This window comes from Triturus cristatus, chromosome 8 (genome assembly GCF_964204655.1).
Source record: "Triturus cristatus chromosome 8, aTriCri1.1, whole genome shotgun sequence".
NCBI classification, from domain to species: Eukaryota; Metazoa; Chordata; class Amphibia; order Caudata; family Salamandridae; genus Triturus; species Triturus cristatus.
In genome coordinates, this window is record NC_140591.1 from 427,556,508 (window position 1) to 427,581,610 (window position 25,103).

A 25,103-nucleotide genomic window follows, 5' to 3' on the forward strand; every position below is an offset into this window, starting at 1 on the left:
GGTATGGTTGCATCGCTTCATGTTTTTCCCCAACCTTTGGTTGGTGTCCACATAATGCACCATTAAGCTGAGAGGGGTCCTTCTTCCTCCTTCGTTCGGAACTCTTTCTTTCTCTCTTTGTTTGCTATATAGCTGGTTTCGTTTCTACATCTCATACTTATACAGGTATGGTGTAGCACCAATATGGCATTTTTTGGGATGCCTTGCCTCCCGTTATCTTTTGTTCTTCTGAGCTAATTGGGTTGCTGTCTGGTTGTCCTGCCACAGCCTTCCCCATTGTCCGTCACTCTGTTGCCGGCTCCGTGCTTGAGCACTTTCTGCGGTTCTGTCGCAGACCCACCACCCCCCTGGGGTATGGCTATGGTATCTATTCTAAGTTGAGGAATCTGCGGCTAGGTGTCTCTATCAGATGTACGTGTTACTTACTTTCGGTAACGATGTATCTGGTAGAGACGTTGTCTAGCTGAAGATTCCTTAACGCCCACCCATCCTCCCCGCTCTGCGAGAACCTTGCCGATGGGCTTCTCCTCTTGCCTTTCAGTTGCCATTGGTTTTCTTTCAAGGGAGCACACATAGTTGCGCCCCATTCTGAATTACCATATGGGGCTGTCTCTCTCCAAGGGCCTTTTTGCTGTAGGTGGTGCCTTTTCGTTCACTGTCATCAGGAGAGTCTTCTTCTTCTCCAGCTGTCTTCCCTCCCACCCACCTTCCATTGTTATAGGGGAAGATACCTTCTTCAAGTACATTACTGTACTTTCTGTGAGGAAGATACCTTCTTACAGTACATTGCAGTTCTTTCTGTGCTCCATCCTTGTTGGAAGGTACAGTTCTACATGGTACTACTAGTCACAATTCTCCATGGTAATGACAGTCTATTTTTTGGTCTGTTGGGATATTCTTCCCTTCTTGCTCACTTTGGGAAGTACCTATGCTTCGCTATGCAGGGTTCTTTCTCACAGCATAGTTCTGTCTTTTATGATGGTGTTTTGCACCATCCGCCTTATTTATTTTGCGGATTTTTCATCCTTCGCACACTGTTCCCATACTTTTACAGTTTTTGTTGGTGGCTCCACGTTGTGCCGCGGAAAAGTTTCTCTGAAGAAAACTGTCGTCAGCGCGCCGGGAGGGACTTATAAGACCTCTCTGACGTCATGTACGTCGTCGATGTCAGGGCGGGGTCGTGTGGCGCCGTCCCCTGACGCGCAGAGGTGCTGCTGCAAAGAATTTTCCGGATCCAGTCTGACGTCTGGGGATATTCTAAGTTGAGGAATCTGCGGCTAGACAACGTCTCTAGAAGATACATCGTTACCGAAGGTAAGTAACCCGTATGACTGGTCCAGTTTAAGAGTGTTAAAAGCCTGAGTTATCTTTAAGATATGGACCTGGCAAAACAGGCCAGGACTCCTCTTCTGCGTCAATGGGAAGGTGCAGCTTCTTGAAGAGAATGTGTTTGTGTGCATTGATAGTGAGGCACCACACTTGACTCCCAGGCTTTTTACTTTCTTACAGGCGATAATGTTCTGGTCTGTGACGAGTGTTGGCAGAGTGGAATTCAAAGTGGATTTGAGTTCAGTGCGATAAGTGAGTGATAAAGTTTGTTTTTGGAATGTTTAACCAGCAGCTATTGTTTTTATTATTCAAGTTCTGGATTGATTTGATGGTCTGTGTAATCAGATTGAAGTTGTTGGAGCGTTCACTGGGAATGCTGATCTAGATTTAGATGCCGTTGGCATAAATATAGGGGTAAGTCCAATGTCCTGTGCAATTCTATGTTGATTGTTTCTATACACACGAGTAGGCCAGATGATTGCAAATTGCAGGCCTCTGCAATCAATATGGGATTGTCAAGGCAACCTAGGCAGTCTACAATTTCTCTGAATAATAAATCAAAGCCAATTGAAGGTGTTGGGAGATTACTTATTCTCAGTACAGAGACATTAATTCAAGATTTTGAAAGTAGCAAGGTCCTGGATGATTAACATCAATCTGTTTGATTATGCAGATCCTCTGTGACAGTCACCTTTTCTTTCTCAATTCATTGAAATGTGAAAAAGCCTAATTCAAATGGATCTAGCCTGGATCCAGTTTGATTCAGCGAGTATTGTAGCAAAGAAACATAAAATGATTTTTAATTGAAAGAAGTAGCTGCATCTCAATGAACCTTTGAGTGAATTTGAGAGTCAGTTGAAGCTTTATGTTCTGGAACTGATCCATGCCAAATGTATTGCATATAGGAATCTACCTTATGAAATGCTAAGGTTGCAGACATGACCTGGATTGGATTTACAACGTTTAATGTCTTTGAAAAAAATGGAGATAGCATAGTTCTGATGATGAGGTAGACGGTTTGTGTTTAAAGATTGTATAATATCCTGGTGGATGTAAAAGTGACCTATCGGATGAAAATGACCTGAGCCTGGTATTAGTGGATCTCCTGAGGGGGCAGAGGGGGAGGCTGAGAACATAGGGCATGATGCCTTTGATCTAGTCTATTTTATAAAGGAAAACATATTGTAGTTATGCACATCAGCTGTAGTGAGGACAGAGGCAAACCAGTATTTGTAGCTCTGCCACCATTTTAAATCGTTCTCTTTGATGCTTGGAATCAAAACTTTAGAGAAGTAGGTTGAAGAAGTTTGGAAGGAGCTGCAGGGGCTCCACCCACCACCTCGCACCCAGTTACACTTTATTTGAATTCCAACTGGAACTGCAAGAGGATTGAGGGCACAGTTAGTAACAGGATTGTGTCCTTCACTCCCTGAAGTCCCCGTAAAGTATCTTTTTAATAGAGCATTAATCCCACATACTTCAGAATGCTATAATAGCATTATAACATGCTGCACTGGGGTGTGCCTGCCACCCTTGTTACTGGCTTCAGCCAAACAGGCATTTAATGGGCAGCGTATACTTGTGAGTCACGCTATAAAAAAACAAGTGATTTCAGTTCTGTTTCTCTCTAGAATCTATTTACACTACTTTCTGTATTGAACAGCAGCCCTCTCTCTCTGTACAAAGAGAATCGACATACTGTGTGATCCTGCAGGATAGTAAAATACTTATAGTATCGTAATTGGACTCGGTCTGAAAGCCATAGTGCTTTAAATGGTCAATCTAGTCACGACTCCTAACCTAATTGAGGCTCCCTTGTGCAGCCAGGCTTTGGGATGAAATGTGGATGCGACCTCCAGCGTTGGTTGTGATTTCTGAATATTGTGCAATGATATACGTTCAGTCCTGTGGTGTGTTGCTTGGGGTCGGTCCCTGGGAGTGAAGGCTCCCAAACTCTGGAACCCTGGCTTCAGGGCAGAATCAGACTTCGTAAAACTAAACTGTGCACAATGTCACCGCTAGGGCGAATCACACGGGCAACAACTGAGGTATCCAGCTGAGTTCTGTCTTTCTTCCATTGTTTTCCTTATAACCAAGGGCACTAAATTCTCATACAGCGACAGGCAACTAAAAAAAAACCTCAAATTATTTAAAAGCATAAGGGCGTTGTCTTCGTTATTTATAGTTTCTTGTTCTTAACTGCTATGCAGCAAAAAATAATTATGAAGGAAAATGTATTGCAAACGATGTTATAAAAAGTAGGTCACAGTGAATGGATATATATGCCGTACAAAATAATTTATTTCTGATTTACAGATTGAGAGTGAAAGAAGAAAGAAAGAAGAGGGCAAACGTGCTCGGGGTGAGAAGCAGCAGGTTCTCAACATGTTGTTCTCAGCATTTGAAAAGCACCAATATTACACCATTAAGGACCTGGTGGACATCACAAAACAGCCTGTGGTATGTACGATCCCATTACAGTGTGCATGGATTCCTTAAGACCTTTCCTGCCTTGTTTGAACCGCTTTCAGTTGGTTTTTCCACATGTGTTGGGGCTGTTTTGTTCGAATCCTGGACCATGTGATGAAATGAAGTTCTTCAGGTGTGTCCGCAGCCACAGTACATATCAACAAGAGATCACTAATAGGACATGACTTACAAACAGGTTTAACTGTGATCGAACAAACCAGTTCACTTGCATATACTTAAGTCTGACTTCAGGAAACTTATTAATGTGTTTGGAAATTAAGAGCCTACGCACCAACATCGACGATCAGTATTTGATGTTTGGGGGCGGTGGGACTAGCTCTTTTTAGAGAGTGAGAGTTGCCTTTGAACTTAATTGTTTTCTGATTAGCCCACGCACTGAGAGAGAGAGAGAGATAAACAATGTTTATTTAGACCATAGTCTTTAAAACCATACACAACTTTGGATCCTCATAGTGCAACATAGAAAAAAAAAACACAATACATTTTATCACAATTTACAAAAAATATATAGATCCCTAAAATTCTCACTTTTGGGAGGACATTTAAAAACATTTTTAAATCAGCATCCCTTTTTTAATTTCTCCTTTATAAAGTCATGTGTTGCTTTCAGGAGCTTCCCTAAAGCAATTGTAGTATCTAGGGATGACATATCCATAAAAAGACAAGCCGCTTGAGCACGTAAGTTCACCTTATATTTTAAAAATATTGGTCGTAAAAATGCTTTTCGGATCGCTAAAATCAATGTGCAATCGAGCAATATATGCAAAATATCATTTCTTACCCCTATGCCACATTTACAGATACCATCCATTTGGATCAATGCTACTTTTATTTTTCCATCCGACTTCCATGGGTTAATACCCACTAGAACCCGTAGAATTTCGTGTCTTAACCATTTATTAGGCAAAAAGTCCAAATATGGGAACCAGTCCTCCCTTTCCCATGCGCTCCTTACCCAATTAACTGATTTGTTCACCCTCAGATAATCAAGGTCTTGTGATCTAGAGCATTGAAGGCCTTGATCCCTAAGTATTTTCCTTGTAAAGACTATGTCCAAGGATAGCTGCGAGAGGCTCAACTTAAAATGCGCCGCTACGGACTGGAGGGTTTTCCTTACATCCCGTGCCCAACCTAGGCTACTAGTTATAATTTCTTCTCTACACCATGTTGAAATATTTTGCGCACCCCCTAACTCCTGGCGTTTCCAGAATCTTAATAAGGACATTTGGGTCTTTACATTCCAGGCTGTTAGCCCTACCTCCATTCTAATTGCTTGGATCATGGCACTACTTGGTAAAGACAGCAGCATTTTTATGGTCTTTCCTTCTTCACGATCCCAACCCCTTTTGCCACTCAAATAGAGCACTTCTGCACTATGCAGAACTTGCGGGGGGATCACGGCTTCAAATACATTTAACAAGGGTCTATGTGATATGTCGCCATATTCTTTATTACATTTTTTCAGGCCACACACTGACGTGGAGGCTTTTGCAACTTGTGCCTCCAGATGGGTATACCACTTCAATGTACTGTCAAACCAAAGGCCTTGGTATTTGTATTCACTTACAATTTCTAATTTAGCTTGTCCTAAAAACCAATTAAATTTTTTTATTTTTAACTCTCTTCCCAAACTGTAAGACATTTGTTTTATCCATATTTAAAATTAAAAACTTTTTATCACAGTAATTTTCAAACACATTTAATTTTCTTTGGAGTCCCATTCCGGTTTGGTCAAGGATCACAAGATCGTCGACGTATAAAAGACAGGGCACTTTATTTCTATTTATAGGCGAACTCGCACTTTTTTCTATTTCCAGCACTGCGGGGAGATCTGCCAGAAAAATGTCCCAATTCGAGCCCATATTCTTCCTGTGAGCCCCATTGCATATAAACATTTAAAATCAACATATTTTCATATTTTTTGTTAATAAACGTTGTCAATATCCTACAGGCCAAAAGCCACTTACATGTCACAAATAACTGGGATACCCTAGTCGCTAAATTTGTAGATAATAGAATCAATGAGCCGCCTGAAGCACGGCCACGACTGGATTTTATCGCCGAACGATGGATTCGTCGAAACCCTTCAACTACAGGGGGCTCTCCACAAAGCCAGGTCTCTTGTAAACAGATGATCTCATTATTTTTCGAGACCTTTTTTAAGACTTCCTGTTTTAGCTGTGTTCCGAGGCCATTATGTTCCAAGAGACCAATTTTATGCCATGTGGCTGCCCCGTTACCTATTCTACATCGCTCAATAGCCCAGTAAATTCTGTTCCCTCCATATAACGCTGGGAAGGACCTGCCGGGCTTGTACTATAGCTCCAGTTCTTCCAGGCTTTCATCAAGTCTGAATTATTTATTACTATATTGAAGTTTTCCAACCCTTGATCTACTTCATTTCCCGGTAGCTGCACTTGTCTCTTTGCTAGGCCTGCATGGAAGCGTAAGAAAGATTTCTGTTGCCGAGCATTAACTTCTGGGACGACTTCTTCTTTAGGCACTAGCCTGATCCCTTCTTTTCATATCTCCTTCCCTGCATTTATCACTGCTGCTTGAACCAGGTCAGAATAAAACTGTACCCTAGTGAACTCCTTACCATCACTGGTTGCTTGAAAACCCACCTGCCGAAGATCTTTGGATCCTATTCCTTTTAAATTTAGGCAGTGGGCAAATGAGTTCAGTAGGTGGGATCTATTTAAATAAGAATTTTTCTTCGTTTTTTCCGGCCTTCCCATTTTCACTTTTTCGAAGTATAGCCACTTGTTCCCTTTATCCTCCTCCCCTTCCAATCTAGAACCTCTCGGAGATGGTTGGGTATTATTTCTTGCCCCTTCCTCTGAGCTAATACCTCGTGATAACTTATCATTAGGTAAAGTCATAAGACCTGGATTTCTTGCTACCTTAAGAGGCATTTGGTTTAGATTTTTTAACTCCTTATCCTGATGGTTTTGCTTCCTATTACTGATCTCCTTTTCTACTAACACCCTAACTGGTTTCTCTACACTTATTCTTTTCGTTCCTGTTTCTCTCACTACTTCTCTCACAACATTAAGGGGTTCAAACTTAGATACTTGATCATGTACTCCTAATTCATCCTTCTTCTCCCTTCTCTTTTTCATTACTCTTATTTTATCCTTTCTTTGTACATTTCTTCCTACCATTCTCGCACATTTCGACAAACCGTATCTTATGTGTCCACCCCTTCTCTTTACCAACATCGGTCATCTTGAAACATAAACTTCGTGATTGGGAGTTGGTGATTCAACATTTGGGTTAACCGTCGGGGGATCAACATTTCAAGCCCCCCCCCCCCCCCCCTCTCCCTTGCCGGGGCTTTCAGTACTGGGTCCAAAACAGGTCTTAACATTGATGGCATTTGCCCCCTGATACCATGTAATTCCCCCTCAATTTTAAAAAGGTGCATTTTCTGAGTTTTTAAAATGTCATGGTTTAGCAAAGACACTTCCAACAGGCCTTGGAGTGATTTTTGTAACATCAGCATTAGCTCCAGCATTGAAAAAGCTGGTGTTGCTGAGGTTTCCATATTTGACTCTAAGGGTGGATATTCATCATTAATAGCACCAGTATTGATCACATGCCCTGGTCCCTTGGTTCCGTGTGAGACCGAACCCTCTGTCTCATTTAATCTTCCATCTAAGGTTAGGGCTGCTTCTTCATTTTTCCTTTGATCCAGTCTTTCTGCTTCATCAAGCGACTGTAATAGCAGTCTCAGGATGAGGAAAGTCGCTGTGACATTATTGCCCCCTTAAATCCTATCAAAGACTGTACTGATTGATTAGCCAGGTTTATCGAGTCCATTGTTCGTTCGTCAAAGATTAAGGAGGACCCCCCTTTCCATAATTCATCCCCTTCTTCTGTAGCCGGGGATTTAGCCGGAGAAAAGACCCTTTTAAAGTGCTTCCCAACGAATTCTTTGAGGGAGTTGGATGCTATGCCTCCCTTACTTCCTCAAGTAGTGTCTCTTTAGAGGCTTTCACTTTTTTCTTTTGAACGCGTTTGGATTTTGGCTCTGCCCCTGGGCCGATCAAATTCCCCCCAGAGGTGTTTTGATCTCCTGCAGTTGCCCTTTCTTTCTGCACTGGATCCAATACGCTTTTATTTCTCCGAGGGGCCATTTAAGCACTTCAAATTGAACTTTGCATGCCCACGCAATATTGTCCCCAAGACCTGCCCCAATATATCAAACACAGACCTCTGGACGATGTGGGAGGGGGGGGACAAAAACTTGATTTAATTACTAACAATTGACGTGTTTTTTTTTACTTTTCAATTACCTCTGTTGTGCCTTGTACTTATGCCGTGCCCTTCTTCACCCTACATCCAACATCCAATACAATCAGACAATGAAGAACAGTGAAGAAAGTTCCTCCTCGCACATCAGCTACAAGTATTGAATTGTATGGAGCTTGTGTGGAGCCTAATTCAGATTGCTCCTCCAGAAGGCACCTTCCATGCTAATTTCGCCTTTCCTCCACCGCGCTTAAGGTGCGCTCTTTCCTTTCCCCCTCACTTCAATCCCCTGCTGAGCGAGGACTCACACTGCGCTTGGGGGGGAAGACGAGCTAATAACGCCGTGGACCAGCAGGGGGTTAACTCAACACTCAGCAGTCTTTTGTGCAGACTCTTGCGAGCACGTGTAGGACGCGTTTAGGCTCCGGCTCCTGATCCTGCTCCCGGCTCCGGCTCACGTCGATGTCGACGTCAGGGTCACGTTCACGCAGTACGGCAATATGGCAACAACAGCGGTTGTCAGTGGCTTTCAGAGTTGCAAGAATACTAAGTAGCTGCCATGTTTTAGGTGGATTCATCAAATGATGCCATAAATATCACCAAATGAACACGCATTTCTTTCTCCTTTTAATCTCTGCTTGGTGCTCCACTGCGCCTTTCTGCTGTTCCCTACTGCCTTCACCGGGCGCCAAAACCTCCTTTCCCGTCCACCGCCACCATCAGCCCCTTCCGCCTGTTCGCATCCGCGTCACCACCGGGGATTTCGGCCGGAGGTTTTGAGGCGGGGATTTGGGGGAGGTGGGTCCTGGTGAATCCAGGCCCTGGGGGCCTTTGCCAACTCCAGGGGCTTTTATTTGCGGCAGCTTTCCGTTCCGCTGCGGCCGGCGTCTGTGCTGGAGAGTAAACAGCTATGCTGCGGCGAAAACGAAAACACGGACAGCGTGCTGGACACGCACTGAAGAACTAAAGGGCTCTAAGAACCGCCTTAGGGCCGCCCTGTTACCTAGTTTGATGCGACCATTCGGTGTGTTGTCAACCCATAACCTGCAACAGCATACCGCCCTACATTCAATGCCTGCTCCCGTTCCCGGCGAAAGTCATCGAGAAGGCCGTCGAACAACAACTGACCAGATTCCTCGAGGAGAACAGCATCCTGGACCCATCCCAGTCCGGGTTCCGCAGCAACCACAGCACCGAAACTGCCCTCATCGCCGCCACCGACATCAGGACCCTGCTAGACAACGGAGAAATCGCGGCCCTCATCCTCCTGGACCTGTCAGCCGCCTTCGACACCGCACACTACGAACACGACGCCGGGACCCAAGAGAAAGCCCTGGACTGGACCACCTCCTTCCTCTTCGGAAGAACACAGAGCGTCCGCCTCCCCCCCTCTTTCCGCTCCGAAGCCACCGAGATCATCTGCGGCGTACCACAGGGCTCATCCCTCAGCCCAACGCTGTTGAACATCTACATGTCACCGCTCGCCCACGTCGCCGGACTGCACGACCTCAACATCATCTCTTAAGCTGATGACACTCAGCTGATCCTCTCCCTCACCAAAGACCCCCTCACCACCAAAACCAACCTCCACGAAGGAATGAAGGCCGTCGCCGACTGGATGAGAAACAGCCGACTGAAGCTGAACTCGGACAAGACGGAGGTCCTCCTCCTCGGATCCACGCCCTCGGCCTGGGACGACTCCTGGTGGCTGACCGCACTAGGAACAGCTCCAACGCCCACCGACCACGCACGCAACCTAGGGGTCATCCTTGACTCGACCCTCTCCATGACGAAGCAGGTCAATGCCTTCTCTTCCTCCTGCTTCAACACCCTCCGCATGCTCCGCAGGATCTACAAGTGGATCCCCACCAAGACGAGAAGGACGGTGACCCAGGCCCTCGTCAGCAGCAGACTGGACTACGGAAACGTCCTCTATGTAGGAGCCTCGGCCAAACTCCTGAAGCGGCTCCCAACGCATCCAGAACACCCCCGCACACCTGATCCTCGACACCCCTCGCCGCAGCCACATCACACCCCACCTGAGACACCTGCACTGGCTCCCCGTCAACAGGACGATAACCTTCAACCTCCTAACCCACGCACACAAAGCAATCCACAACACCGGACCAGCGTACCTCAACAGCAGACTCCGCTTCTACACCCCCTCCCGCCAGCTCCGCTCAGCCGACCACGTCCTCACCACTGTCCCCTGTATCCGAAGAGTGACCGCCGGCGGCAGATCATTCTCCCACCTCGCTGCCAAGACATGGAACACCCTCCCCATCCGCCTACGGCAGACCCAAGACCTTCTGACCTTCAGAAGACTCCTCAAGACCTGGCTTTTCGAACTGAAGCAGCTTTCCCCCACCCCTTAGTGCCTTGAGACCCTCACGGATAAGTGGTTCGCTGCACAAATGCTTTGATTGATTGATTGATTGTGACTCATACAACCATTTATATGGCGGATTTTCTTTCTGGAAATACACTCTTCCGAATGAGGTGATATTGTTACAATGATTTTACCTGCCGAGGGTGCTGGAGAACCCAAGTTGTAGATAGATAATAATACTCTGTCAGAGAAGTACTTAGCCGACTATTAACACATAATAAATCTCCAGACCTTAGTGAAAACATTTGTAGAACTCTAAATTTGCTAAATCTTGATTAGTTCATACGGACTAGATTTAACAGGACTTCATTGTGGTCCAAATTTTAAAATGTAATAAATAGGACTACAAATCCCTTAGTACCAAGAAACAAGCATTTGCAATGCAATAGGTCTCACATTTGTGAAAGTTAGAGCTATTGGCATTGTAAATGATAATTTTTTTATTTTTTTTCATTTTCTTGTTTGCAGTGGCTGAGTGCAAACCAACAGAAATAAACAAAACTGACAGGTCAGTCGCTATTATTAAAGTGAAAGCGCGGCAAGGCGCACTGGCTAAAATTGGAAAATATGTGCAAAGTTGTTTTGGGCATGCCAGTCAGAAGAAATTAAAAGCGTGGCCGCCCTTTTAAAGATCAAGCGCAGTGGGCCCAAAAGCTAGGCACGTAGCCGCTATTATAAAAGTGAAAGTGCGGCATGGCATGCAGGTAAAAAATAAATAAATAATGTGGTAAAGGTTGCTTTTATTGAGCCGCACAGAACAAAAAAAAGCGCAGCTGCCATTTTAAAGACTACAGCGTCGTGTCTAAAAGCACGATTTCGTCCGCCGCATTTCTTTTAATTTATTTACTTTTGTAGCAATCATGACATGCCGCGCTTTAATTTCAAATATTTAAAGCTAAAGTGCGGTGTGCTGCGATTGCTACAAAAGTAAATAAATGGAAAAGAAATCCAGCGTCTGCTTTTGTTGTTCTATTTGTTTACTTTTGTAGCAATTGTGGCACGCCGCGCTTCAGCTTAAGATGTTTAAAGCTAAAGCACAGTGTGCCCTGATTGCTACAAAAATAAACAAATTGAACAAAAAAGGAGTCCACCCACAGCATTTTTTCTATTTATTTACTTTTGTAGCAATCACGGCGCACAGTGCTTTAGCTTGATATGTTTAAATGTAAAACATGGGGTGCCGCGATTGCTACAAAAGTAAATAAATGTAACACAGATGTGGTGGCCCCACATCTTTTATTTGTTATTTATTTACTTTTGAAGCAATCGTGGTACGCCAAGCTTTATCTTTAAACGTGTTCAGCTAAAGTGCGGCATTCTGCGAATGCTAAGACAATTAATAAATAGTAAAAAAAAAAAATGCATTACTATGTAAATTTAATTGTAACGCACACTTTGCAGCACCACGGGTTGCAGAAGCGGGATACCAGGGTGGGTTGCAAAAGCCAGACAGCATGTCGTGCCTACTTCAACACGACATTAATTTACTAAATAGTGCTCAGTAACTGTTAATGAAACCCAGAGAGTTAGGACACATGTAAGAGGGGCTGTCCTCATGAGAGGTACCAGAGAAGAGAGGGAGGAACTAAGGAAGGGGCTACTGAGCCTATTCACAAATTGAAAGCCACCATTTACAAAGGACAGAAATAGGAGCCAATTGAAATGATGCGCGTAGCTTAAAGTTCATATCCGAGTACAGCTTGTCTTGAAGAGACCGCTCTGCCTAGGTGAGACCTAAAAAACTTGACTGGATGAGCTACTCACGCCTGGACCTAGGAATCTTGAGAGTATTCAGTAAATGTTAGATGAACAGGTGATGCTAAATATAACGCTACAAAATAATAGAGCGAAGTAATAAGACCTACATTTTGAAAAAAGTAATTCCCCCTTCCCTAAATAACTGGTGTTGGCTGCCAGCCTTTTGGAAATTCACATTTTGTTCTCTCATGATTTTTACAGAACTTTGTTAGAGAAGCTGCCAGGCCCTCGTCAGTTAAATAAATATTGGCTTAAGGCAAAAATATGTTTTTGATCTCACAAAAAAGAAAGCATGCATTACCATAGTAGTCCCTGTCACTGAATACAACTGCTTTGTGTGTGGATGGCCTCCTTGTGGAATGGTATCATGCCATAGCACACAGTGCAGTCAGCCAATTAAGTGGGCTGACCTATTGTTCCATGATACCTGCTGGAGTGGGTGGAAGAAAAATATGAATGACACAACTGACTAATAGATTGTCGGTCTGAAAACCTACATAACTAATTATGTTCTGCACATAATATTAGTAGAATCAAAAGGTCTTAGCTAACCGCAGACCAAAAGTAACTCATTGTCAAGCGTTTGCTGCCAGTCTCATGCCTTTGTGAAAACTAGACTCCTAGGAGAATCGATGGGAGACTTGCATGAGTCTCACTAGGTTTTTTACCCAGAATCCCTTCAAACCTCAAACTTTGACTAAAAACCACATTTTCCTCATTTTTGTGAGGGAAAGTTCTGAAATGTACATGAAGCCACAAACTTACTTCCACCTAATATTCCCCTAAGTCTTCTGATGAAAATGGTATCTCACTTGTGTGGGTTAGGCTAGTGCCCGTGACAGGAAATGGCCCAAAACGCAACATTGATACATTGCATTTTTTCACTCAAAACTGACCTGATTTGTGCAACGTATGTAGATGTGGATTTGGGCCTAGCTCATCCGGCACCTAGGGAAACCTAGCAAACCTCTATATGTTTTTAAAACTAGACACAGAAAATCCCTTGCAAAGCTCAAACTTTGCCTAAAAAACAAATTTTCCTTGCATTTCTTACCCAGAATACTCTGCAAACCTCAAATGTAGCTAAAAAGTCACATTTTAATCACATTACTGATTAGGAAAGTTGTGTGGTCACTTGGCCAGCACAAATTTCCTACATTTCCTACCACCCAGCATTCCCCCAGATCTCCTGATAAAAATGGTTCCTTACTTGTGTTAGTGGGCCAGGGCCCACGACAGGGAAGGGCCCAGACCATATTGTGGCGACAATGATAACTGCGGTAGGTGTACTAATTAGTCCCGGGGTCGGAAACCATGTTGGGAAACCTAACAAACCTAAACATTTCTGAAAAGTAGATATCCAGGGGAGTCCAGAGAGGCATCACCTGCGTGGATCCCCCAATGTTTTCTTGCCCAGAATACCCTGCAATGGTGAAACATTTAATAAAAACACAAATTTTCCTTGCATTTCTGTGACGTAAACTACAGGAATGTGCAGGTACCTACAAACTTCCTACCACACAGCCACTGGGCCCAGACATACAAGTGGCGTATCACACACAAAGAGGGGGGACCCTAGAGGAGGTTTTAGGACCAGCGTGGGTACACTCCCCACTATTAACCTTCAACACACAAAGAAACCCACGGGCCCAGGCAATGTCAGTTAGATAAAGATGTGCACAGGAGAAACACTATTTCTCAAAACAAGGGAGAACAAGGGAGTATCCCTTTTAAAGAACGACTCCCCTCACACACCAATGGTGTCATGCTTCATCATAGGGGTGCCTCCTTGCGTCAGAACCTAGTTCTAGCGCGGGCTACAACCTCCTCTCTACGAGGGGGGAGCTCAGGGATGTTTTTCAATGTGGGCACATGGGTTATCCTAAAACCCTATGTGAGCGTGGTGTGTGGGACAACAATGTGCAGTGCTGAAAAAGTGTGTGTGAATAAAAACAGCCTACAGACGTAGCGGTGAACTATTTTCAGCTCCCCTGTGGCAAGATTAAAAAACAATAAGCTGTGTAATGAGCCTATCCAGATTCGAAATGGCTACACTAGTGAGATCAACTTGTTTCAGCCTTAATGACCTAAAAAAGTGTTGAGGCTTTCATCAGGATCGTAATTGGCAGCTACTGCTTGAGTGCAAATTAGTGCAAATCAAATTTAGAAAATAACAATGAGAATAGCAATGTTGTCTTAATACTGAACCAGATACTTTCGTGTTCAGTCAAATCCCCTGAGTGAACCTGTAGTTGAGACAAACAAAGATCGTGTATCTGTAACTGTAACAAATCAGAACTGACATTCATAAGCCCAACTATATTAGGCAAGGCTAACTCACTGATAGTCTATTATCAGTGTTCACTTCAGTGGCTCTTACCTATTTAGGTTAGAAAAGTTACCACATCTGTCTGGTACTGGTAGTACAAGGTACAAACACCAACCTGATAAAAGGAAAGGGGTGGCGTAAGAGAAAGAATACAGAATCTAGAGAAATCCTATAGTATGAGTCAGTTAGAGATAAGCAGTGTGGTGTCAATGTAGACCAGTGTCCCACTATGAACTGGTGAACATTGGAAACCACATGTGAGCTTTATTGTTAAGCATTAGAGTAACGCTGGTGCAAGACGGGGACAAATGACCAGTAATTGTGCCCACAGAGATCCCTTATGAAAGGCCAATCACTTGCACAGATAGTAAGAAAGTCCCCCATCTGGGGGAACAATCAGCCAAACTAACGGGTATGAGCGCGATATACAGGGGACTCGCCAAATAACAGTACTCTGCCGCGGTGGTACGTGTAACCATCTATATATGCCTTCACAGGCACTGCTAGCTGTTATGGAAAAGGGGGGGCATGGGCAATATATGCGGATGTTATAAAAGGGCTTGAAGTAGCTATAATCTCGTACCACGGGCCCTAACAACGCGGAAGGTGCTGCTGTAACCGAGTGCACTGCATGTGTGTAATAGCAGGCGCCGGCGTGTGATAGCACTTAGGCAATTAGGACATGGAATACTTGTGAGCAACTAGCGTCTTGCCTATGAGTCCCAGCAGGCTATGGGTATAAGCGCAGTGGTGTAAAATACTTGCGCGCAACTAGGGTCTTGCCTATGAGTCCCAGCTGGCAACAAGTATAAGCGCAGTTGTATGTAAAGCGTGTGAAGTCTCTCACCGCAAGGAATAAGCGCCATGAATGGCGGCGTCAGTCCAACAGACAGGGTCTGAATGGTGGTCGGACACCGGGAGTTAATGAGACTAGACTTCCGCCCGCGAAGGGTCATGGGAGTGGTAGTCAATGGCTGGTAAAAAGGATATTGTAGTTATCCAGTATTGGGGTATCTTTCATAGATTGACATGCCTGAATCATTCCCCGTCGCCGAGGCGGGAGTCCCCGGTAAATAAAAAAGTAGTGCCAAATCATTAGTAGTAGTAGTAGGCCCAAAGAAAAGGCCTAAAGCCTAGATCTTAGTAGCCTATCTACCTCATTATGCAAAAGAAACCAAGAATTTGGTAACAACCAATCAGACACCAGCACCCTTCTAGAAACCTCTCAGCAGAGCCAGTTCTCCTCAGATTTTCACCGCACGTCGTGTGGAAGGGAGTCTCCCTTAGTGCCTCTCAGTTTTCAACTTGCTAACAGCATGTCTGACAAGAAGGCCTTGTTTAAATCCTGCAGGACCTGCGCCAAGAAGAGGGTCCATGTTGATGATCAACATTTGGACTGCATCTACTGCCTCTATCCTAAACATGAGGCAAGAGATTGCAAGATTTGCCGCACCTTCCCTACCAAGACTCTTAGGGATAGGGAGGCGAGAGTGCTTTTGTGGCTCAAATCCTCTTCGGCTGAGGAGGATGACAGAGCCTCTACTTCTAGCAAGAGAGCTAGATCACAGGACAGTTCTTCCAGTGAGGGGAAGAAGCGCCAGAAATCTCACCATTCTACTTCTGGTTCTGTTCAGAGAAGTCCCAAAATTTCCTCTGAATCAGCGCACTCTCCTCAGCATTCTACGGTCAAGGCTACGACGCAAACTGTGAGTAAAAGCCTTTCAAAATCTCTGGCTTTCTCTCCACCTACGATTTCTGTCACCTCATCTGCTCCTTCATTGACTGAAACCATCTCGACGACGGCCATTACCTCACCTATTCTGTCTACGAGGATTACTATCCTCTCAAAAAAGCCCGTCGTCGACGATGCCATCGGCGAGCCTTTCATCGTCGAAAAGAGAAGCGTCGACGAAGATCTCGTCGTCGAAGGTCCCGTCGACGACGATCCCGTCGACGAAGATCTCGTCATCGAAGGTCATGTCGACGACGACCCCGTCGACGTCGAGCTCGTCGACGACGAGTTCGGCGACGAAGCCCCCGTCGACGATGACCTCGTCGACGAAGACGACTCCGTCGACGACGATCCAATCGATAAGTCCGTCGACGATAGCCCCGTCGACTACGACCTCGTCGACGATGGACACTAAAAATCTACTAACATCGCCTGGAGATTTACCGGTTCAGCCTCAGACTCTTGTAATGGCGCCCGCTCATTCCACTCCTATTTCCACCAGGAGTTTTCAGCTAAAGACTTTTCAACAACAGGAATGTCGCGATATATCACCGTTTACCCCCTCACATCTCCTAGAAACATATGTGCAGGGTGAGGATGAGGATTATGAGGATGACGATGATGAAGGGCCCTTTGGGATCGCTCGCCATCCTTCTGAACTGCACATCAAGTGTCAAGATGACGATGATGAAGAGGAGGACAATTATCAGGGGCATTACTATCAGGAAGATATAGTCTTTCCGCATCATAGACCTTCCTACAGACAACCTCGTCAGAGTGAGATGTCACATCTGCCTCCGACTTTAATTCAGGACTTGCAAGCAATGCTTGCAGATTATAAGCAGCGTTTTCCATCGCAGCCAGCCACTCCACAGGTTCCGCGGACTGCGCCGCAGCCGGACCCATTGCCTTTGCCTGAGGATCCAGCCCCAACGCCTCAACTGCCTGACCCTCCACAGGACCCGCGTCAGGGTCAAGATTCAACCTCTGAAGAGGAATTCGAAGAGGGCTAGCTACCAGACCCAGCAGACCCTTGGGATTCTTATATCATCCCTATGCCTTCGCCACCCACCCCTCTACCATCTGATTCGCCCCCAGACGATCTAGGGGGATTACATAACCTAATGCAGCGCGCTGCGACCAGGTTCCACTTGCCGGTTACCATTGAACAGTCTGACTGTTTTCTTCACGATTTTAAAGAGGAGTCAAGGAAGGTTACGAGGGCTATCCCTATCATTGACTACATTTCGAAGGAAGGAGTTAAAATTATGAAAAACCCAGCATCAGTGCCAGCGGTGCTTCCACGGATTGACAAAAAATACCGTGCTCCTGCCAACAGTCCTTCCTGTCTCATTGGCCAACCTCGGCCAGATTCGGTTATCTCACAGGCAGCCCAACAAAAATCTAAAAATCCGGCAGCACCTGTCACTACACCGCCGGATAGGGAAGGACGACGCCTGGATTTGATTGGCAAAAATTTTTCAATGATGGCAGCTGCATCCATCAGGGCAGCCAACTCCTTGGCCATAATAGGGCGTTATGACCGCCAGATGTGGTCAAAAATGGCAAGCTTTATTGATCTCATCCCAGAGGACAACAGACAAGATGCTCGGAAGATTTTGTTGGAGGGTGAGTGTGAGAAGTTGGCCTGATGTATGATGTCACTAGTTCTAGTGTACACCTTATATCAGTCCAAACAACCCTTATGGTGATTGGTTGTAAAGTCAACCTTATAGACCAGCTATCCTAATGGTAGCATGGACAAGAGCAGTCTTAGGCTAAACTCTGAATGGCATGTGAAGCCAGCTGCGATACCATATATAATCCCTTGAATACCAAATGAAAGGACACCACAACAGATATATATATATATATATATATATATATATATATATATATATATATATATATATATATTTCAAACAAAGAGTGCCCAAAGCAACAAGAGCGCACTCACTGCAGAGGTAACCAAAAGGTTTATTTCAAATTGAAAAACGAGCATCAGCATGCATAATTATTGTCCTCTTTCCCAACGCGTTTCAAGGCTTCTCCTGCCTCTTAATCATGGGTGATTGGCACACACACAGCAGATGGCTCCAAACATTTTCCGTTACAGCATGTTGAATTTAAATACCCCCAGTGGGCTTTGCGCAGTGCGTCAGTATGTCAATTTCATGCTGGGACTTGTAGTCCGAAAATGGAGTCACTTACAGTTTAAACCCTCCAGTGGGCTCCGCTGTGCACATGATTATTAAATCCATTGTTACCCTCCAGTGGGCCATGAAGCTGACGCTGGTTTAATTTATTCTCCTCTGAAGTGCTGAAACGAGTTTGGCAAAGTTCCAACTCCAGCCTCCCAGTGATCGAGGGACGGTGCATCTCTTCACGGCAGGGCTGCCGTGTAATTATTTCAAACAAAGAGTGCCCAAAGCAACAAGAGCGCACTCACTGCAGAGGTAACCAAAAGGTTTATTTCAAATTGAAAAACGAGCATCAGCATGCATAATTATTGTCCTCTTTCCCAACGCGTTTCAAGGCTTCTCCTGCCTCTTAATCATGGGTGATTGGCACACACACAGCAGATGGCTCCAAACATTTTCCGTTACAGCATGTTGAATTTAAATACCCCCAGTGGGCTTTGCGCAGTGCGTCAGTATGTCAATTTCATGCTGGGACTTGTAGTCCGAAAATGGAGTCACTTACAGTTTAAACCCTCCAGTGGGCTCCGCTGTGCACATGATTATTAAATCCATTGTTACCCTCCAGTGGGCCATGAAGCTGACGCTGGTTTAATTTATTCTCCTCTGAAGTGCTGAAACGAGTTTGGCAAAGTTCCAACTCCAGCCTCCCAGTGATCGAGGGACGGTGCATCTCTTCACGGCAGGGCTGCCGTGTAATTATTTCAAACAAAGAGTGCCCAAAGCAACAAGAGCGCACTCACTGCAGAGGTAACCAAAAGGTTTATTTCAAATTGAAAAACGAGCATCAGCATGCATAATTATTGTCCTCTTTCCCAACGCGTTTCAAGGCTTCTCCTGCCTCTTAATCATGGGTGATTGGCACACACACAGCAGATGGCTCCAAACATTTTCCGTTACAGCATGTTGAATTTAAATACCCCCAGTGGGCTTTGCGCAGTGCGTCAGTATGTCAATTTCATGCTGGGACTTGTAGTCCGAAAATGGAGTCACTTACAGTTTAAACCCTCCAGTGGGCTCCGCTGTGCACATGATTATTAAATCCATTGTTACCCTCCAGTGGGCCATGAAGCTGACGCTGGTTTAATTTATTCTCCTCTGAAGTGCTGAAACGAGTTTGGCAAAGTTCCAACTCCAGCCTCCCAGTGATCGAGGGACGGTGCATCTCTTCACGGCAGGGCTGCCGTGTAATTATTTCAAACAAAGAGTGCCCAAAGCAACAAGAGCGCACTCACTGCAGAGGTAACCAAAAGGTTTATTTCAAATTGAAAAACGAGCATCAGCATGCATAATTATTGTCCTCTTTCCCAACGCGTTTCAAGGCTTCTCCTGCCTCTTAATCATGGGTGATTGGCACACACACAGCAGATGGCTCCAAACATTTTCCGTTACAGCATGTTGAATTTAAATACCCCCAGTGGGCTTTGCGCAGTGCGTCAGTATGTCAATTTCATGCTGGGACTTGTAGTCCGAAAATGGAGTCACTTACAGTTTAAACCCTCCAGTGGGCTCCGCTGTGCACATGATTATTAAATCCATTGTTACCCTCCAGTGGGCCATGAAGCTGACGCTGGTTTAATTAATTCTCCTCTGAAGTGCTGAAACGAGTTTGGCAAAGTTCCAACTCCAGCCTCCCAGTGATCGAGGGACGGTGCATCTCTTCACGGCAGGGCTGCCGTGTAATTATTTCAAACAAAGAGTGCCCAAAGCAACAAGAGCGCACTCACTGCAGAGGTAACCAAAAGGTTTATTTCAAATTGAAAAACGAGCATCAGCATGCATAATTATTGTCCTCTTTCCCAACGCGTTTCAAGGCTTCTCCTGCCTCTTAATCATGGGTGATTGGCACACACACAGCAGATGGCTCCAAACATTTTCCGTTACAGCATGTTGAATTTAAATACCCCCAGTGGGCTTTGCGCAGTGCGTCAGTATGTCAATTTCATGCTGGGACTTGTAGTCCGAAAATGGAGTCACTTACAGTTTAAACCCTCCAGTGGGCTCCGCTGTGCACATGATTATTAAATCCATTGTTACCCTCCAGTGGGCCATGAAGCTGACGCTGGTTTAATTTATTCTCCTCTGAAGTGCTGAAACGAGTTTGGCAAAGTTCCAACTCCAGCCTCCCAGTGATCGAGGGACGGTGCATCTCTTCACGGCAGGGCTGCCGTGTAATTATTTCAAACAAAGAGTGCCCAAAGCAACAAGAGCGCACTCACTGCAGAGGTAACCAAAAGGTTTATTTCAAATTGAAAAACGAGCATCAGCATGCATAATTATTGTCCTCTTTCCCAACGCGTTTCAAGGCTTCTCCTGCCTCTTAATCATGGGTGATTGGCACACACACAGCAGATGGCTCCAAACATTTTCCGTTACAGCATGTTGAATTTAAATACCCCCAGTGGGCTTTGCGCAGTGCGTCAGTATGTCAATTTCATGCTGGGACTTGTAGTCCGAAAATGGAGTCACTTACAGTTTAAACCCTCCAGTGGGCTCCGCTGTGCACATGATTATTAAATCCATTGTTACCCTCCAGTGGGCCATGAAGCTGACGCTGAAACGCGTCGGGCGATGATTTAATTCCAGGAATGCTGACACAAGCTGATGTTTAAACCCCACGGGAGGCAGTTGCCGAGTGCGTTCTCAAAGCTGAAGGGCACCATTGGAATCAATATATATATATATATATATATATATATATATATATATATATATATATATATATATATATATATATATATATATATATATAAAATAAAGTGTATTTATTCTAGTCAAACCCTCAGCACTCTTTATGAGATTCGAGGTAAGTACAACACAGTCTTATTCAAGCATACATTAAGTCACACAGGTAAGTAATACAGTTAGGCCCTAGGGGCCACGCAAACCATATACTAAAGAAGTGGTATAAGGACCACTGTCACGGAAATAGAATAGGCCTAGGCCTAGGGAATCGCTGGGGCTACACTACACTACCAACTGTTAGGAAGTGGGAGGCCCACGGGATTCAGGTGCAGAGTGGAAACACTCACGCGTAATGCGTATAGTCGATAGAAATAGTACAGTACTTAAATAAGCAGTTTTAAGACACTTCTGGAGCAACTAGAAAGTCGAGACTCGGAAACTAGACCCTAGGATAGTCACTACCCTTGTGAGCACCGAAGTACCCAAGTTACCTAGCCCACGGGCTGCGGGTGCATAGGTGTGAACTTGCGTCGGGTTTCGTCGTGGACCTCTATGGATGCCTGAAGGAAAGTTGCTGACAGGCAGTCAGTGCAGAGTGTCCGGTGGATCCCAAGGCCGGGATCAAGAAGGAAGGGTACCTGCAAGCAGAAGGGACAGAGTCAAGGTCACTAGCCAGTGACCACGTGGAACCAGGAAGGAACCAGGCGATGTCGTGAAGATTGCAGGTGAAGGGTGAAGCTTGTCGCTGCAGCCACGGGTACCAGGAGACGTCGAGGACGACCAGGACCAGGAGGCGAGCTGTCCCACAAAGGCTCTTGCTGTCGGCGGCGTCGAAGTCGAACTAGGACTCACCAAGCCTTGGCAAGCGGAACCCACGAAGAACGGAGGACTTGCTTCTGGTGCAGACCAGGAAGGTCTGGGGTGCTTCTCTTTTGCAAAGAAGCGGGAGCCCGTCTGGAGGAGCCAAACCAGCAGTGAAGATTTAAAGGTGTGTCGTCACAGAGGCCGCTAGTCAACGGGCAAGCAACCGGACAGACGCGGCAAGCAGGAAAATGCAGAAGGGCCCCACGCAGGACTCGTGGCGTGTGGGGGGCTGATCTTCGGTGCAGATGGTGCTTCTCAATCCCCGGTGCTCAACTTCGAGGGTACCTCAGAAGCTGCGCTGGAAGATACTCGCCACTTTTCCCAGGTAGCCGGTCCCACGTCTCCGCGGATCTCAGCTCGGATGTGGATCAGGGTCGGAGAAGTCTGGAAGTCAAGGCTCTGGTCGGGCTCTGCAGTCGGTCCCTCGTAGAACTTCAGCAAAGCAAAGGGTAAGTCTCTTGATGGTGCCTGTTTGCACAGGGTAGCCACTCCTTGGCCACAAGGGAGATTCTTCAGTCTTCTTCTTTCGTCGAATGTCGAAGGTCCAGAGTTTCTGTTCAAGTTGCAGGTTCAGGATAATCTAATCTCCTGGGGCCCAGCTACCACTCTTATACTAATCTGGGGGGCTGGGTTGCCTGCTAGGTCACGCCTTATGGGTGGGACCTGGGAGGGGGTGGTTACACCCCCTTCCCTTTGTCCAGTTTCGCGCCAGGACTGGGGCTGGTGTGCCCCAGCACCGGTTTGAACTGGACTATGCATGGGACACCTTGTGTGCCCCAGGCAGTGTCTCGTTTCATTCATCCCTCCCTGCCCCAATACACTAAGGCCTGTCTGGGGTGGTGCTCGCACCTCCCAAGGCAGGAAACCTATTGTCCAAGCCTCCCTTGCCGGGATCACTCCCAGCAGCAGGAGGTCAGACTTGTGTCGTGGCAGAAGCATCCATTTTTGTGATGCTGGGGCTCTGGTTAACTTTAACCGGGTAAGTAGGTTTCAACATGTCTTCTCCCTCTAGAAGGGAGGGATAATATCCTCATCCCCAGAAATGGGATGGGGGTATTATTCCAAAGTGTTAGACACCTTACACGACATGTTTTGATACAGCCAAACCATAGTTACCATAACCGTTTAAGATTATAAGGCACTTTAAGAGTATATGGTAGGCTATATCATAGAACAGCTATAAGGACATGGTTCTGAAAGCTGCAGACAGGCTCAGCTCATGCTAGAGCACCATCTCACATGTTACCAAGCACTCTGCCTCCAGGATTGTTAAGGCCTGCCATAGGAGTGGCTGATAGGTACACATGTGTCTATATCTAAGATAGGTATAGGAATACTACACCTAAGCAAGGGGTGATTACACGACCTTGCTCCAGCTGAGTGATCAGCCAGTTGTGTCATAATGGAAGGCCAGGCCAGGTGTGGCATAATGCATGCTGCAGCCCCTGGTAGGCCTAGGGTACACCTGTGCCCTGGGTACCTATGGTACACTGTACAGGGGCCAATAAGGTGATCCTATCCAAATGGGTTATGCACCTAAAGTACATAGTATTAATTTAGAGAGAGAACAGCAGGGCTGTGGGTCTGATTAGCAGGCCCACAGCCACATCTAAGTCGAAAACCAGTAAAGCAAAAGCAAAAAGTGGGGGTGAACATAGAAAGCAGACCCTACTCTCCTACAGTGAGCGTGCAGCATCAGAGACTATCGACTGCGCTCTGGATATTGTAAATACTAATTTCCGTCAGTTGGCTGGTGCAGATGTTCTTAGACGCCAGGGTTGGCTTAAGGCTACCACGTTCAGACCAGAAGTCCAAACAAAAATATTGGATATGGCCTATGATGGCGAGTCATTGTTTGGAAAGCATATAGATGACGCACTCCAAGCAATAAAGACCGATACTGATACCGCAAGATCATTGGGCTCCTTGCAGTACAAACGAGGTACCTTCAGAGGCGTAAGAGGCTGTGGATTTTCATCCAGAGGAGGTTATCACACCCAACAGAATAGGTACCAGCCTCAGTATCGACAGTCATATCAATCTTCCTACAGACAAACCAACACGTCTGGTTTCTCTCGTCAAGGCGGACGAAAAAGATCGCAGAATCAGGGAAGAGAGGCGCCTTCCACCCCCTTTTCCCTCCCTGTGGATGCGAAAATTTCAACTTTTGTGAACAAGTGGCAGGAGATTACGTCGGACCAGTGGGTTCTGGACCTGGTTCTCAACGGTCATACCTTAGAGTTTGTCACCAAGCCACCCAACACACCACCCAAGGGACCCCCTCCCCCTCGTCTTCACTTACTATTCAAAGAAGCTTTAACGATGCTCCTCAAGAATGCAATCGAGAAGGTTCCTACATTTCAAAAGGGGACGGGTTTCTATTCCCTCTTTTTCTCATCAAGAAGAAATCAGGGGAGTGGCGTCCGATCTTAGACCTTCGCAATCTGAGCAGATTCCTCAAAAAAGCAGGGATTTTGCATGGTCACTCTGCAAGAAATTCTAGGTTGTCTCAACGAGGAAAATTTTCTAGCTTCTTTAGATATGGAAGACGCTTACTTTCACATCCCAATACATCCGAAGCATCGCAAGTATCTTTGCTTCACAGTGGCAGGCGCCCATTACCAGTTCAAAGTGCTCCCGTTTGGGCTAAAATCTGCACCAAGGATATTTACGAAGTGCCTAGCCCCGGTGGCAGCAGCGTTACGATCCCAAGGAATCCAAGTCTTCCCGTATTTAGACGACTGGTTGATAAAAGGTCCTTCGGAAAGCTCAGTCAAGGCTGCCGTGACAACATCTCTTCGTCTGTTCCACTCTCTGGGGCTTACGGTGAACAGGAGCAAATCTCAATTACATCCAAGCAAGATACTTCCTTTTCTGGGAGCTTTACTAGACACCGTCCTCTGCAAAGCATTCTTATCTCACGAACGGCAGGTTCGTCTTCAAAAGTTAGCAATCCTGATTTCCAAAAGAAAGTCTGTTTCTGTCCGGATGTTCGCGTCGCTCCTAGGGATGTGCTCCTCTGCAATACACCTCGTCCCTCTGGCTCGGCTCCGGATGCGACCCTTGCAGGAGGAA

General features: G+C 45.8%; 1 protein-coding gene across 2 annotated transcripts in view; it reads left to right on the forward strand.

Annotated features, from left to right (window-relative positions):
• The window catches only part of GTF2F2 (general transcription factor IIF subunit 2), a 993,146-nt gene that overhangs the window by 873,396 nt on the left and 94,647 nt on the right, over nucleotides 1–25,103 (forward strand). For both annotated transcript variants that reach the window (XM_085621825.1, XM_085621826.1), the window contains one exon: nucleotides 3,646–3,789. In XM_085621825.1, coding sequence (XP_085477951.1) covers nucleotides 3,646–3,789 — 144 coding nt within the window. The remainder of the gene's footprint in view (nucleotides 1–3,645; nucleotides 3,790–25,103) is intronic.